This window comes from Numida meleagris, chromosome 2, assembly GCF_002078875.1.
Source record: "Numida meleagris isolate 19003 breed g44 Domestic line chromosome 2, NumMel1.0, whole genome shotgun sequence".
Lineage (NCBI taxonomy): Eukaryota > Metazoa > Chordata > Aves > Galliformes > Numididae > Numida > Numida meleagris.
Window position 1 is genome coordinate 59926304 of NC_034410.1, and position 14183 is coordinate 59940486.

At 40.4% G+C, this 14183-nt stretch overlaps 1 protein-coding gene across 8 annotated transcripts in view; it reads right to left on the minus strand.

Annotated features, from left to right (window-relative positions):
- The window catches only part of LOC110393366 (tRNA selenocysteine 1-associated protein 1-like), a 13721-nt gene continuing 950 nt past the window's right edge, over positions 1413-14183 (minus strand). For 4 of the 8 annotated variants that reach the window (XM_021386148.1, XM_021386150.1, XM_021386147.1 and 1 more), the window contains exons 2-10: positions 13732-13907; positions 11750-11828; positions 10709-10785; positions 10473-10615; positions 9704-9835; positions 8681-8800; positions 6372-6567; positions 5822-5867; positions 4903-5039 (exon numbers count right to left, since the gene is read on the minus strand). In XM_021386148.1, the coding sequence (XP_021241823.1) occupies positions 4903-5039; positions 5822-5867; positions 6372-6567; positions 8681-8800; positions 9704-9835; positions 10473-10615; positions 10709-10738 (804 nt within the window). In that variant the 5' untranslated portion in view covers positions 10739-10785; positions 11750-11828; positions 13732-13907. Of the gene's footprint in view, positions 1725-4870; positions 5040-5821; positions 5868-6371; positions 6568-8680; positions 8801-9703; positions 9836-10472; positions 10616-10708; positions 10786-11749; positions 11829-13731; positions 13908-13997; positions 14018-14183 lie in introns of those variants that run through there. The other 4 variants (XM_021386151.1, XM_021386154.1, XM_021386152.1 and 1 more) reach the window with 4 other exon arrangements.

Here is a 14183-nt window from a genome sequence, read left to right on the forward strand (position 1 = left end):
CCGCGCCGCGGGGCGGGGGGGCGGAGCGGGGCTGCGCGGGAAACCCCGGCGCGAGCGCGGGGCACGTGAGGTGCTCGCACGCAGAGCGGGGAGGGCGGTTAAAGTGAGGGGGGCGCGGCTTCACCGTGCAGGTGGGGAGAAGGACTGCGTAGGGAGCACGGCGTGTTCTTCCTCAAAAGGAGAAACGCCTTTCCGTTGTGAATTGCAAAAAAATAAAACACCAGGCTGCCCGGAGAGGTTGTGGAGTCTCCTTCTCTGGAGACGTTCGAGACCCGTCTAGACGCCTACCTGTGCAGCCTGCTGTAGGGAGCCTGCTTTGCAGGGGGGTTGGACTCAATGATCTCTAGAGGTCCCTTGCAACCCCTACAATTCTGAGATCCTGTGAAAATATTTCACATTCCTTCTGCATTTTCATGCTGCTGAAAGGGCAGGTCGGTGGCTCTATAGCCTCGTCAGAGCACCAATGTGGGGGAGCGAGCAGAGCAGGAAGGTACAGCACCTTCACTGCATAGAATTCAACACAAATGTTTACCCTCAAGTACAGAATGTGCTACAAATTGTGTAGAATGAGACGGTGATCATAGAATGTCTTCATTTGGAAGGGACCCAGAAGGTGACTGAGGCCATCACAGGGGCTCAGTGGAAGAGCCCTTAGATTGCTCCCACCCCTCTCACCTGTCTCCACCCAAAGTCCACACCTGAGGGAAATGCCAATCAGTGGGCTGTCGTGAACCCAGGCCTGAAGAAACCCAAACCAGCAGCAAAGGAACTGCTGAAGGAGGAGTCTCAGTCAGGAGTTTTGCACTAAATCTCTGCTTCTTGTTTCATCCTTGATTTTTTTTAACCCCTCTGGTGTTTTCCCGGCTGTCCTCCAGGATTTGCTAGCTCTCTTTTCCTCAGTCCTGCCTCCACCGTCATGCAAAGGAAATAACCACTTCTGAAACCCCTGGTGAGTGGAATTACTTGCCAGATAGTTCCCTTCATACACCGCACTTTCAGAGCTTTCCTTTTCCTACTGCTGTCAGTTCGCCTTCACGTGCAGCAGGATGGCTCACATTAACACCCTCCCTTCAGAACAAAGGCAAGCCTCTTTAGTCCAGGACGTGATTGTCATGCTAAATTCTAACTTAACGGCAGAAGGGTTTCACGACGGATTTCCATTTTGGGAGGAGCAAGATTCACAAAGAGAGATAAACTGCCCTTCAGTAACACATCGAGCAGAGAAAATGCTGACTTCTAGAACGGCATCTCCTTGGGGAACTGACTAAAATCACATCTGCGTTGGCTATCCGATAGCTAGGCAAAGGTAAAATAAAATTCCCTCTTTCTCATGCACCCTAACTCTGTTAAGGTAACCGCATTATGGTAACGTGATTTTCTTTTCCAGCTCAGCATCAAAGGCAGCTACACTGTTTTCTCTGTAAATTCAAATGCTGCTTTATTTATTTTGCTTCAATTTTACTTATTTAGAACAATTTCTAAGTGGTGACAGGCCTTTAATGACACTCATGACTCAAAAATATTTGCAGATGTAGTCAGTGTCCATTAACATGTGTCACTTAAGTTAATTGTTGCTAAAAGTGAGCCAAAACAAAAAGGCAATTATATATATGCATCCGGCAGAATGATAGTGATCATCACCATTTGATCAATCTTCCCTGTGAGTTATATCTGCACGTTACTTTGAGGTAGCGCTAGAAAGAAGCGGTTGGTCCAGAGCATCCCTGCAAAAAGAAACATTCATGGCTTAAGTACCATTTACTCTTCATGCACCCTTTTAAACACTCTTTAAACTTTCTTGACAGTTGCTTTTTCCTTGCTCGCTGACTACAAGGTTAGTAGTAGCCCCTCAAATCTTCCCCATCAGAGAAGAGATAGGAAACAAGAAAAAGTACTATTCTTGAAGAAACTAGCAGGTTTTGAGTAAAGGCACCCTCTATTGCAGCTGCATCCAATGAAAAGTTTATGAAACCGTTACTGGATATTCTTGTAGAAAACTTCAAACAAAATAAAATAAAAACCAGTTCAGCTGGGTGAAACAAAACAGAACTAGAAGTGAGCTGTCACGGTGTTGAAAAAGTATATATATTTTTTTAAGTGTAAGAAGTCCAAAACAAAAGCAAGCTCCCACTGCCATCACATCTTTGCAGATCTGATGAACTGACAGCAGACACCCAACATGATGTGTTCAGCTAATAAAGGCTGGCAGCTGTCGAACAGCAGTGAGTAGTAAAAAGACTCAAAGCACTCTAGCAGTTTTGGTGCAATCACATCTTCCTGTACTTGCCATTCACTGGTAACAGTACAGGAAAAAACCTGCCATTCTCTATGCTCTTATGGTAAAGAATTGTACTGCACACACTACTCCAATCCCATGTCTGTACTCCTAACAGGAAAGAGGCAACTAAGTCTCAGAGACAGAAAGAGGTCAGAAAACTATCGTAGAACAGCTGCACATGGGCTGCAACCAACACCATTTCTGTTTGCGTTGACTGTAAGAGAATACGCTCCAAACATTTTTTGGACCTGGAGAACTAATGGCACAAATAATCCTCATTCACTGAACTACAAAAGTAGTACTTTCACTATCTAGGTACTTCATAGTCCAGAACAGAAGGTGCACATATCTAAGAACAGTCTCTAACACAGAGTGTAAAGACGGTTGATAGGTAAAGTCTTCACAAAAGGGAGTGGCCACACTTTTTTTTTCCCCCTGAGGTTCACATACTTCGGTCATACAACCATCACCGTGTCAGACTAAGTGACACCATATACCTACATGGGCCCCTCATTACACAATTCACCTATTATGGACCAATTTTGCTAATGCAAAAAAAAATCAACAGAAATACTGTGAAGTATCTGCGCTAGGCCAAAAGGCATCCTTAATGTCACATTTTTTGGTAGATAACAAGTGTTTCCATAAAGTAATGAAGGCAACCTAAGCACAGGGTTCAGTGATGCTATGCAAACCCTGCCAAAGCAGCATTGTTACCCAGGCACAGACCTGGAAGCAGTCTTGCTGCTAGAAAGGATGTTAGATATAAAATCCTTTGCTTAGCTGACCAATTTGTACTTTTAAGTTCAAGCACCACAGCTACATACAACTGAAGTGGCTAATCTTGTAAGCTTTTGAAGCTTTAACATTGCCATCCAAATTCAAGAAGCCTGCACCTACTGTCTTGAGTTTCTCCCCTGCTCGGTCCCCTGAAACAACTCCATATATGCACACAAGCAAGTCCTTTCCCTCTAGATTGTCTTTGCTTCATCTTTCACCTCTACCTAACATCACATTCTTGTTACTATACCCCCTCAACCTAATCCTCCAAAGACTCCCCAGCTCACACAGGGGAACGACCCAACAAATTCCTGTACCAGGCTCCATTGCTTCTCTGCTTTAGGGAGATCTAGTTGCAGTTGCTAAACTGATGCCACTACCTCTGCCTTCCTACATGTACACCTGCACTAAAAGCAGGAAGAATTTGTTTCTAGTAGTCCAAAGGCCTTTTCTGTTTCACCATGTCCTCACTTTGTGGCAAGAGTATGACAATATTACTACCACAAATTAAACAGTGAAGAGAACAGAGGGAATTTCTGGTCATTGCCTACATCAAGTCATAACCTAGATGGTGTCATAAAAAAAGGCCAGAGAACTTGATTCTTGCCTGCAATCACAGCAATTAGATTTCCCCCACAACACACCTAGTAGTATCAAACTGCCTCACCCAGCTTTAGCAGCTTCCGCAGCTATCAGCTACAGCAATTTCTGCTCTTTTTCTTAGAAGAATATTCTACTGTTTCCAGCCTGACCTATTTATCATTATATACATTGTTAAGTAGCAAGTAATCCAATACACAGGGTTAAGTAGTCCCTATACCTGGAAAATAATTTATACCTTTCAAGATGAGAGTAGTTTAAAGGCACAAGATTGCTAGCTTAAAGCTAATTTTCCTCCCTTCTCTCACGTGCTTTGAATACACACATCACTTCAAAGTTTTGTAACCTCATAACTATACAACACCTAGTCATCAGGAATACCACAGAAATTGTCAAGGATAGGGAGGAACTTAAAGAGTTGTTAGTAAGATATTTGTGGGTTTGGTTGCTTTTTGTTGTTCCCAATGTGTTATTTTCCCTCCTTTAAGCCAGCAAGTTGTTTTCCCCAAGAATTTTTAAGTTGAAAAATGCATTCTATATGCATGTATGCAATATACATATAGTAAACATATGAAGTGTGAGCTGAGAAGTCTAACACTAAGAGTAAGGAAAAGCTGAATGCTGCAGCTGAGATTGTCAGCGGGGATCATTTTTAGTCCATGGAACTTTGGCAGCTGAAGTCCGCACTTCCGTATGCTTAGAATACCATATTTATAAACCAATTTTAACTGACATAGCACATTAGTAGTAGTGCCAGAAGCCTGCAGGAGGAAGTGAACACAAGCATTTTCATAGCAAAACAACTCCCACCCTGTACTTATAAGCTAAGCAAGTCAGGTAATCTACAAGTGAGAGCTAGATTTTGCTAGTGTCCTAACACCCACACAAAAATAAAGATGAATGAGATATCCTTACTACTCCCAATTAAATTCCATAAGCCAGAAGAGAATGTCCTACACACATGTAAGAGTGAAGTCCCTTGCTGGCAGGTTTGCAGAAACAAAGTTTTATTTACACAGCCAAGTCTATCTTTAGACCTCAATTAACTCTTTACATTTCTAGAATATTTACATGATTTCATGATGCTCCAAGAATAGTGATGAACAAAAAAAAGATTACAGAAACTGTCAAAAGCATAGCAAAAAAAATCCAACCTATCATTGTGCTTTAGAACTTATGATCTAGAATAATGTAGAAGTGTAGTTTTAGCACCTTGGTCATAACGGTCATGCTATATAAGACACTTAAATAGCAGAGGGGATTTCAGAAGTGACCGTATCCAGAGGTTGCCAGTGACAATTCATGAGCGAATCATAGAGTTCTTCACTTGTCTCCATAAATTGTCTGTTCATTTCATCAACATCCAAATACAATTGTGGATCTGAAAATAAGAGCCCAGTAAGTACAAGCATCAGCACTGAGGTAAGCACACAAAATTCTCAAGTGAAATGCCTAATAAAGCATTTCTGCTAAACATATTAAAATTATTACTAAATCTATTTTATTAAGATGTTTATTCCTCTAAAAACCTTTAAACAAACCTTACAACTCCCGCTTTTTCTGGGAATTTGTCTATCAGAATGCTAGGACTATTTGTATTTCGAGATAAAATCATGTTTAAGGATAATCATCCATGAACGCTTTACAAAAATTATTTGTTCACTTCTGTTATGCTACATATTCCATGGGATAAAGCTTTGAACACTAGAACAAGATGCCTCCACATGAGGAACTGTCTGCAAGCCTCCCAAGACAAAGAATTACATTTTGTACCAAATCTGTAAGTGCAGGCTGAAACCTCCCTTTAGAACCTGCAACATAAAGCTTTTACCTCAGAGTATGGAAAACAAAGCTCTTGCTTATGCATGAGTTCCTCATATAGAATCTGCTTAGTGGAACCAATACAAGGAAAAGAAATTCTGTATTAGACCTTTTCAAAGCAGAATGAAGGCATAGTTACAAGAGCCCTATTGCGGATGCCTCATTTTATTTGATATACCATATTAGCTTTAAAACCTCTAAGTGATCTCAGATGAACCCCACAGATGGCTGACCCTTGCATCAGCTGAATTTCCAAGACATTCATCCAGTTCATCCAGCCTTGTATTGTTTAAGGGCACAAGTATGGCTAAACTCAAGACACAATGATAGAAGCATCATTACCTTCAGTAAGCAGGTCATCACTGATTTCAACCATAGCTGAAGATTCCTGCAAGACAAGGTTTAATCACAATCAGCTTCAGAAAGCTTTATACATTCAAAATAATGCTTTTATCCCCAGACATTCCCTCTTTCCACAGGGATAACTACAAGGGTAGATGGCATTTTATTTTTAAAAGAAAGCCAGTATTACAATACAGGTTGGAAAGGACTTCTGCAGGTCATAATTGACAAAGTGACCAAGATAAAACCATTTACAACAGCTATTTAATTTGCTCTAAGCAAAGCACATTGGGAAAAAGACAAACAGAAGAAGCATACATAATTGTGTTGTCAAAACTCTTATTTGATATGTGAACAAATAATGTATAAACCACTAATTCTACGCATAAACTATAAGCACTTAGAAATACCTCTGAATGAAGCCTGCTATTCTAATTTCCATGCTACGCGGGAATCATAATTTCAGTTTTAGAACATTTTTGCTCCAATTTACAATTTGTACAGCTACCTGCAAATTTTTTTTTTAAGGCAAGTGCGTAGTATGTTTTACCTCAAAAACAGCTGGAGCCATGACAGCGTCTCCTAAAGAGCAGTCTCCAACGGCTTGCATGCTATCATAGGCAGCATAGGAGTTGTAGTTGTACTCAGCATATGCATCATAACTCCACTGTGAGTAGTAGTTCTGATAATCTTGGTAATAATCATTGTAGTTGTATGACTGGTACCGCTGGAACTCTGCTTTCAGTCTGAAACATGAGAAATTACAGAGTTTGAGAACCATGAACTGTAAATCCAGTTCTCCAGTTAAACAACATGCCAGCTTATACATTTCAAAGCTTAGGAAGCTTTCCTAAACAGTTGCATAAGTGACAGCTTAAGGCACAGCACAAGATCTTGTATTTAAACAGAAGCACGTCCTCACCTTTGCCAATATCAAAAGTAATTGTTTTCACTGATTAAATCCAGAGCTTTGACATTGTTACCTGTATACACAGAGTATTCTTAGTGTTGGCATAAGCAAGCTGCTCATAAGCCTTTGTGCTCTGCAAAGATGAATTTAAGACCAGAGACATTTATCAAGCACAGATGCTTTAAAAGATGCAGTCTTAACCCTTTTATATTTTGTTTGGTTAATTACTAGATTTTTTTTTTTCCAGAAAGAGGTGAATGAAGTCAAATTATCCATTTCAGAGAAGTATCTTACACTGCCTGCTAGTTTGCCATGTCTACCTCTACCTGCACAGTTTTTCAGTCCATTAAGCATTCAATAGCTGCCCAGTATAGCTGTCAGGTGAAGCCAGTCTTGCTTAACACCGTAAACGTAGATGCATCCAGCAAGATGACAAAAATCAGTGGGAAAACTATGAAATACACTTTCTTTTATGAAAAAAGAGCCACTTTATGAATTTTCAGTACTTCCCCTTGCCTGAGATTTTCTCTGGGACAGCTTCAGACAAGTAGCAAGAATCAACACAAGAGTTATCTTAACTAAAACTGATGCACGCTACATAAAGTACATTCAGATAACCAAGCTACATGCTCCAGAAAATCCTGTTTAGACGTGTTTTCACTACTTCTGTATAGGCAGACCTCCTCTGACTTAAAGTGGGGATGCAGAGAAGTAATTTCTACACTTCTTTGGTGTGTTTTGAATACAAACTGAAGGAGCTCAGAAACAGTCACCGAAATGAGCACATATTAGTCTCAAACTGTTTAATTTGATGACTGGATATTCTGATGCTAAGATAGCACAGTACTCAGCCCTTCAGAAACATTAACATCTATATTTTAATACCTACATTGTATGTACTTCTACAGTAATGAAGCAAATAAGTCCTAATATTGATATTCTATTGTCCTGCTGCTGTAGTAAACAAACAATTATCTTGAGACTTCTGCTTCCAACTGCATTCCTCCTAGAAGTACTGTTGACATTCTTCTGGATAGCAGAAGCAAGGAAACATGTTTTTTGTGACCTATTCTTGTTTTCAAAATAATTATGGTCAAAGCAATTTTGGATAGTGCTCTCTCAGGCAAGAACATCTCCATTCTAAAGCAAGAAGAGGCAACATCTGCAGAATTATGCTAGGTAGACAGAAACAAAAGTGTTATTTTTTACTATTTAACAGAATATACAAGCTAACCTCATGTACATACTGAAATTGTTTATATGGAGTCTTTTTTCAGTATCCTGGATCAAAGTTTATCAAATTTGATATCAATTCCTTTGAATGTTCAGAGAATTGAATTGCCTTAAATAACTGACAGAACTGAGCTGAAAAGAGTAAAAAACCCACTCAGAAAGTGCTACAACTCCCTACTGCCATAAGCTATTGAAAAGCAAGGAACAGCACTTTGAAAACTGTTCTAGCAAAATTTCCTTTGGCTTTCTCCCTGTATTCCTACATTTTTCTCCCCCACTTAACAGTTCCTTTCCCTGCCAGCCTACTGTAAAACTAGTGATGTCCTTCTTTCCTCAAACTAGGGGGAAAAGTCTAAGAACAAAAACTCCCTAGCAGATAAAAAACACTTGTCCCTTCCACTATATTCAGGCCCAAACCTGGAAAATATTTACAAATGCATTCAGCTTTGCTACTTGAGAAATAAAGCTGGCGGCAACAGCAGCTAAGCCCAAGCTACACTGTCTGGTTAGGCTTGAATTGCATTCCCCTAGCGGTGCCGAAACGGGTTGATAAATCCAGGGAGTCAGAACAATCTCTCTGCGTTCTTAATTTTGTAGACTGCATCCTACAGCCAGCGTTACAGCCATTACAGCAAGGGCCACAGACTTTACAAAGGCAGAGCTACAAGAATCTGATTATTTAGAATAACTGTATCAATGCACAACTCATTGGTTACCTTTTAGAAATTCCTATGCTCAGCCGGATTCGTTTTCCCCCCAGACCTGGTGCATTCTGGCAGTCTTGCAGTGCCCTCATCTGATCACCTTGCTCACCAAATCTGACATAGGCATACCCTCTACAATTTTCAAAAGGGAGAAAACAAATTCTAGTTTGCATTACAGTTACAAAGCTAATTAATTCAATTGCTGTCTTCTACAAAAACAGAAGGTAGCAGCTACTATAGCTTCTATTACTTAAGCAACCTCTCTGGCATATGCACATGCACAGAAGAGGCTTTCACCAAATTAAAAACTTGGGCCAGAAGCAAAAAGCTTGTTCTTTAGTAGCAATAAGATGCAACTTGCTGAAAGCCAGCAAAACAATACATTAATTGCTATCTGCATAAGTAATCAGATTCTATATTTCTGCATATACAGAGTTGATTTATCAGTTATTAACACACTCCTACTTACTGTAGAACACTAGTATTTTTTTTTTTATCTGCTTTCTCTCAAGTTTCTTGAATTAGTCTGTTACAGGCAGCATTGTCTGAACAAACTCCCTCATTCCTGCTGGACTCACTGCATGGCCAATAGTTTCTGCTAGGCTTTATTTACTATCAACAGTATTGCGTTCAATCTCTCAACCCCCTCAGATTTGCCAGGCCTCGTGCTTTTCTCCCACACAGAAATGGGAATTATTTTGTCCTCAGTACTGCAGATGACAGCCACAAGCAGCAAAGCAGCACCAGTTTCAGTGCACAGCTCTCCCCTCTCCCAACATCTGATTTTTTTTTCTGATTTTTTTTTTTTTTGGAAGTGTAGATATGCATATGACTAAATTGAAGCTTTTCAAAGTAACTGCTTAAACCAGAGAGTTTTAGAAACTCAAGGACCTGTGCTGTTAGGAAAAGCAATGCTTAAGACTAATCTCATTCCTCTTGCCTCAGAAAAAAAGCAGAGAAGTTCTGATACAAGTTCTTACATACAGCTACAGAAGCAAACATAACCAATTGCATTACAAATTTGCACTGAATTACCTGGAATATCCCAGCAGGTCTGTTGCTATTTTGCAGTCAAGACATGAGGGATACCTCTTTAGGAAATAGTCATAGAGCTGGAAATCATCCACTTCCGGAGTAAGCTCCCCAACAAATATTGAATAATCAGGTCTTTAAGAAGATAAAGAGAAGAATTTTTCATGTTTGGGACGAAAATACCAATTCCAGTATTAAAACACTTACTATATAACAGCTAGTTAAAACCAGACAAAGAAGGCTGTAGAGTACTTAAGTGCAAAAACATGCTGAAATGTACAGAACTGTAATGCCACCACATCAGCATATAATTCTCTAGTACCACGGGTCTATTCTACTGCTTCAGCAACAAGGACCCATTTTCTGAAAACTCAGAAATATGTTTCAAAAATAAACACATTTATTTGGAGGGAGGTGTCCCTGCCTATAGCAGAGAGGTGGGAACTAGATGATGGTAAAGGTCCCTTACAACCCAAACCATTCTATGATTCTACGACTGTCCAAACGAGAGGCACAGAAATACCACAAAAAACTATTAACTCATACTACAGCCATGATTCAAAGGGGCTATGATTATTCTGCCCCCACTGGCCAGTGGTAATGGGAGAGCAACTACAAACACTGTTTATGGAATTGCATCAACAATACAATATTTGCATATATGCATCACACCAGCCGTTTCAGAATTTTTCAAGTGAGTGACGACATTCAGTGGCCACCACCGATCTCAGCAGATAAAGAGTCAGATCTTGTCATACTAAAAGGACTTTACCTGACTGTACTACTAGTCGTAGTAGTAGCACTAACAAACTCTATTCTTCCTGGTTTTATTTTGTTCTTTTTCTTCCGTTTCTTCTGTGGTGTCCTCCACCAGCTGTAGGCCTGGAGACATTCTCGCTTTTTCCCAAGTAAATCCTGTTGGGATAAAAAACACCTCTATAGTATTTAGCCTCATTTACATTCCTCCCTCCCACTCCCCATCACCACAGGTGATTTCCCCATATTCACCTTGCCCTTGAAAGAAGCCTGGGGTCCCATTTCTCCCTCCGCCTCCCATGAGGGAAAGCAGCCTCTGGGGAAAATGCCTGGCAAAAATAACAGAGCCAAAGGATTGTATGAACAGCCATATTCCCCTGACTTGTCAAGCTGGCTAACGGATTGACAGCTTCCTCTTGGAATTTGGAAGAAAGCAGTTAGTCCTTCGATGCTGGTCAATCCTAAATGTTAATTAGCTTCAGGACTGGACTGTGCTCCACTTGAGCTCTAAGACTCTCAAAAAAGCCTTCAGTGGCACGGTGAGCAATCAAGAGGGGGGGAAAAAAATATCCCTCTTGCTCAGAAAGGGATCTCAGCTGTCCTTGTCTCTTCTCCTAGGGATTCTTCTTTGGTTACGTGAGACACTTCTCGCTACCTAGCTGTAGGCCACTCTCCCAGGCCAGGAACAATGACAGGAGGCCCATTAATGGAATGTAAGAAGAAAGCAGACCAGGAACAGGCACCAACCTGGCTGAGGGAAAACTCTAAACCCAGATGCAAGGCCAGGAGGAAAAAGGCATAAAAAGCACCTCAAAAAAACTGCAAACCCCAAAAGCCACAGTTTAAAAAGAAAGTGGGGTAACTACACAAAAAAAGGAAACAGCCATATTTACAGGTTGCCTCCCTCATTTAATATTCTGAAGAACAATTTCCAAAAATAAGAATGGTATTTTTCAGTAACTTTACTTACGCAGTGTTTAATGTTCTTCCTCTAGAACACCTCTACATAACTTACATAGAGCGTGTTATTTGCAAGATCCTTCAGAAGAACTCATGCTCAAATAATCCAAACTGCAAAGCTTAATGTTATGCTCCCAACCTGCTTCGGTTGTTATGATTACGCATACAGAGGACAACCACCAATCACCAAATTACCAGAGGAAATCACTGGACTAGAAGAACACCCCACTCAGAGTGAGCTAGCTATTTCAGCTTTACATTTACCAGGAATTTTGAAAGTTCTGGAACCCATTTAGACACTACAAACCTGAAATTCTCACCAAATGATCTTACCTGGCTCGCCATGGTTGAAAGAAATCTGTCTTCTGCCTTCTTCAAGGGACACAGATGCAGAAGTTCAGCAATCCTTCAGCTGAAAAAAAGCATGAAGGAGGAGCAAGAATCTTAATTCTGAAATCAGTTACTTTCAAAGATGTTCACCCTGTTTTACATTTTTAACATTATTAATTCACAGCTTGGGAATTTAAGTTCTGACTTGTCATTGCTAACGCAATGGAGATAAAAAGGATATATGACTAAGGGGATTACAATTAGAAGTAAACTTTACTTTAAGCTGTAGTAGTCCACAGATTTTTCCCATTGTCCAAAGCACTATAAGATTATAACAGCTTTTTAGTTACCTACAGTTTACTCATATCTAGAAAACATACAAAATTAAAATTTAGATGTTCTAAAATAATTAAAAATAAGGCAACAAAACTACAAACTGTTTCCTACAATACTTCAAGGTCCGCTTTGCCCCACCCCGAACTCCCTTTTGAGCCAAATCAGAATTTGTATCTTCCTATGGTACAAAGTTACACAGCTGAAAAGGAACAGTGATACTTCCTCTGTGCTGATGAACAAGAGAGTAAATAAAGCGAGCATAGTGAAGGTAAAATCAATCCAACTGATCCTTCTCTGAACCTTTTCTTAGTTACACCTTCTATCTTGTCTCTTCCCAGACATTTTCCTAAGAATGAATTAGCAACAAAGACTGCCCTTTTACTACTACTAAAATCCTGGATACACTTTGCTTAAGAGGCATATACCCCTTCCCAACTGATAACCTTTCTTGTCCTCCATCTGACAGAAGTCACCCCAGAAAACATTTTCATTTACAAAATACAAGGGCTGCCCTAAAAGTAATGCCTCCTATGTAATTATGCTGGCCCACCATGTCAGAGGTGGATGTTGGTGGTATGGCAGTAAAGGCTGAATCTTCCCACCAGTATTCCATTACATTTTGTTGCTGTGTGACAAGTGGCAGCAGAGGGGCAGTCTGACAAAATGCCATCTAACATGGAAGTGTGTACGAAGCAAAAGGGTAGAATTCAATTCCTCCATGCAGAAAAATGGCACTCATTGACATTCATCAACATTTGCTGAACGTTTACAGAGACCAAAGAGTAAACATGAGCACAGTGGCTGGTGCATTTCAACAGTAGCCATGGGGTCAACTCTGCCAGTGCAGACTGCTTAGAGTGCAGCATGCAGGCTCTTGCTCATGGCTGGCAAAAATGCATAGCTAATGTTGGTGACTCTGCTGAAGAACAGTGTTTTGTAGCTGAGAACTTGCACTATTAAATGATGTTATTGTGCTTTTCGCATCTGTTGTACCTTTTGTGGAAATAAAGAGGAGGCATTACTTTCAGAGCAACCTATGTATTATCCCCTTGCACACAGTTGTTCATTCACCACTACTTTTTATTTTTATATCCAAGGTAACTCTTCTAAGCAGATACTTGATTGCTAGAATTTAACTCCCACTTCCACATAACAAATTATGTAACACTCTACAAACTGACTGGTTAGAGCCATATTCACATAATTACAGAGTGTTTGTAATGCCTCAGAGGCGTGACCATGCAGGTGAACAGTTCAGAAAGGCGCTTCTGAAAATGGATTATGCTAACCCGACACAGGATAGTCATGGTGTTACACAAGATAACTATGCACTTCATCTCCATACCCATTCTGCATCCAATAAAGTTGTAAAGCACAAACAAGCCTTTAAATACAGGTACATACCAGTAAGGTTAGTATATAACCTCTCGCTAAACATAACTGTGCTTATTATGAGGAATGATCATCAGCATTTTTTTTTCCAGTTAAGGAGATCATATTAATAAGAATAGCCACTTGTTTCTTAACTTAAACTTTACTTTTATCGAAAAGGAACCATAAACTCTCAATGCCTTAAATACTAGAATACTAATTCTTGGATTCCCCAATGCATAAAGCTTTTTTATCTTATTTATTTTTAGAAAACTTACCACTCTTCACTTGTGCAGATTTACCAGGAGATGCCGAACACTACAACACACTTTTCTACCAAAAAAAGATATGAGAGTGCAAACAACACAATAGTTCTGTGATCAGTTATCACAGACTCATGCAGAACTGCTCTTGTACTCCTTTCTCATCAGATCCTCAGTGGTGCTTCTTCTCACTGGAAGAGAAAAAGACATTTAAAAAGCAGTTGAGAGAGCACGCAGTAACATGATGTGTCATACACACCTTCAAACCCAGCTACGCTTACAGCAGGTTTATCGCTTAGGTGGGGCGGGTTTAACCTCCAGAACTCAAGTAGTTCCTTCTCTGGATTACACAGGCTCACCATCCCACGGTGGAATGCATGTATCTGTAAATAAGCCCGCTCCGCTGGCCCAGCAGTGCTGGGCCGGGCCGCCCCTCCCAGCCCACCCGAGAGGAGGACTGGGGGGGG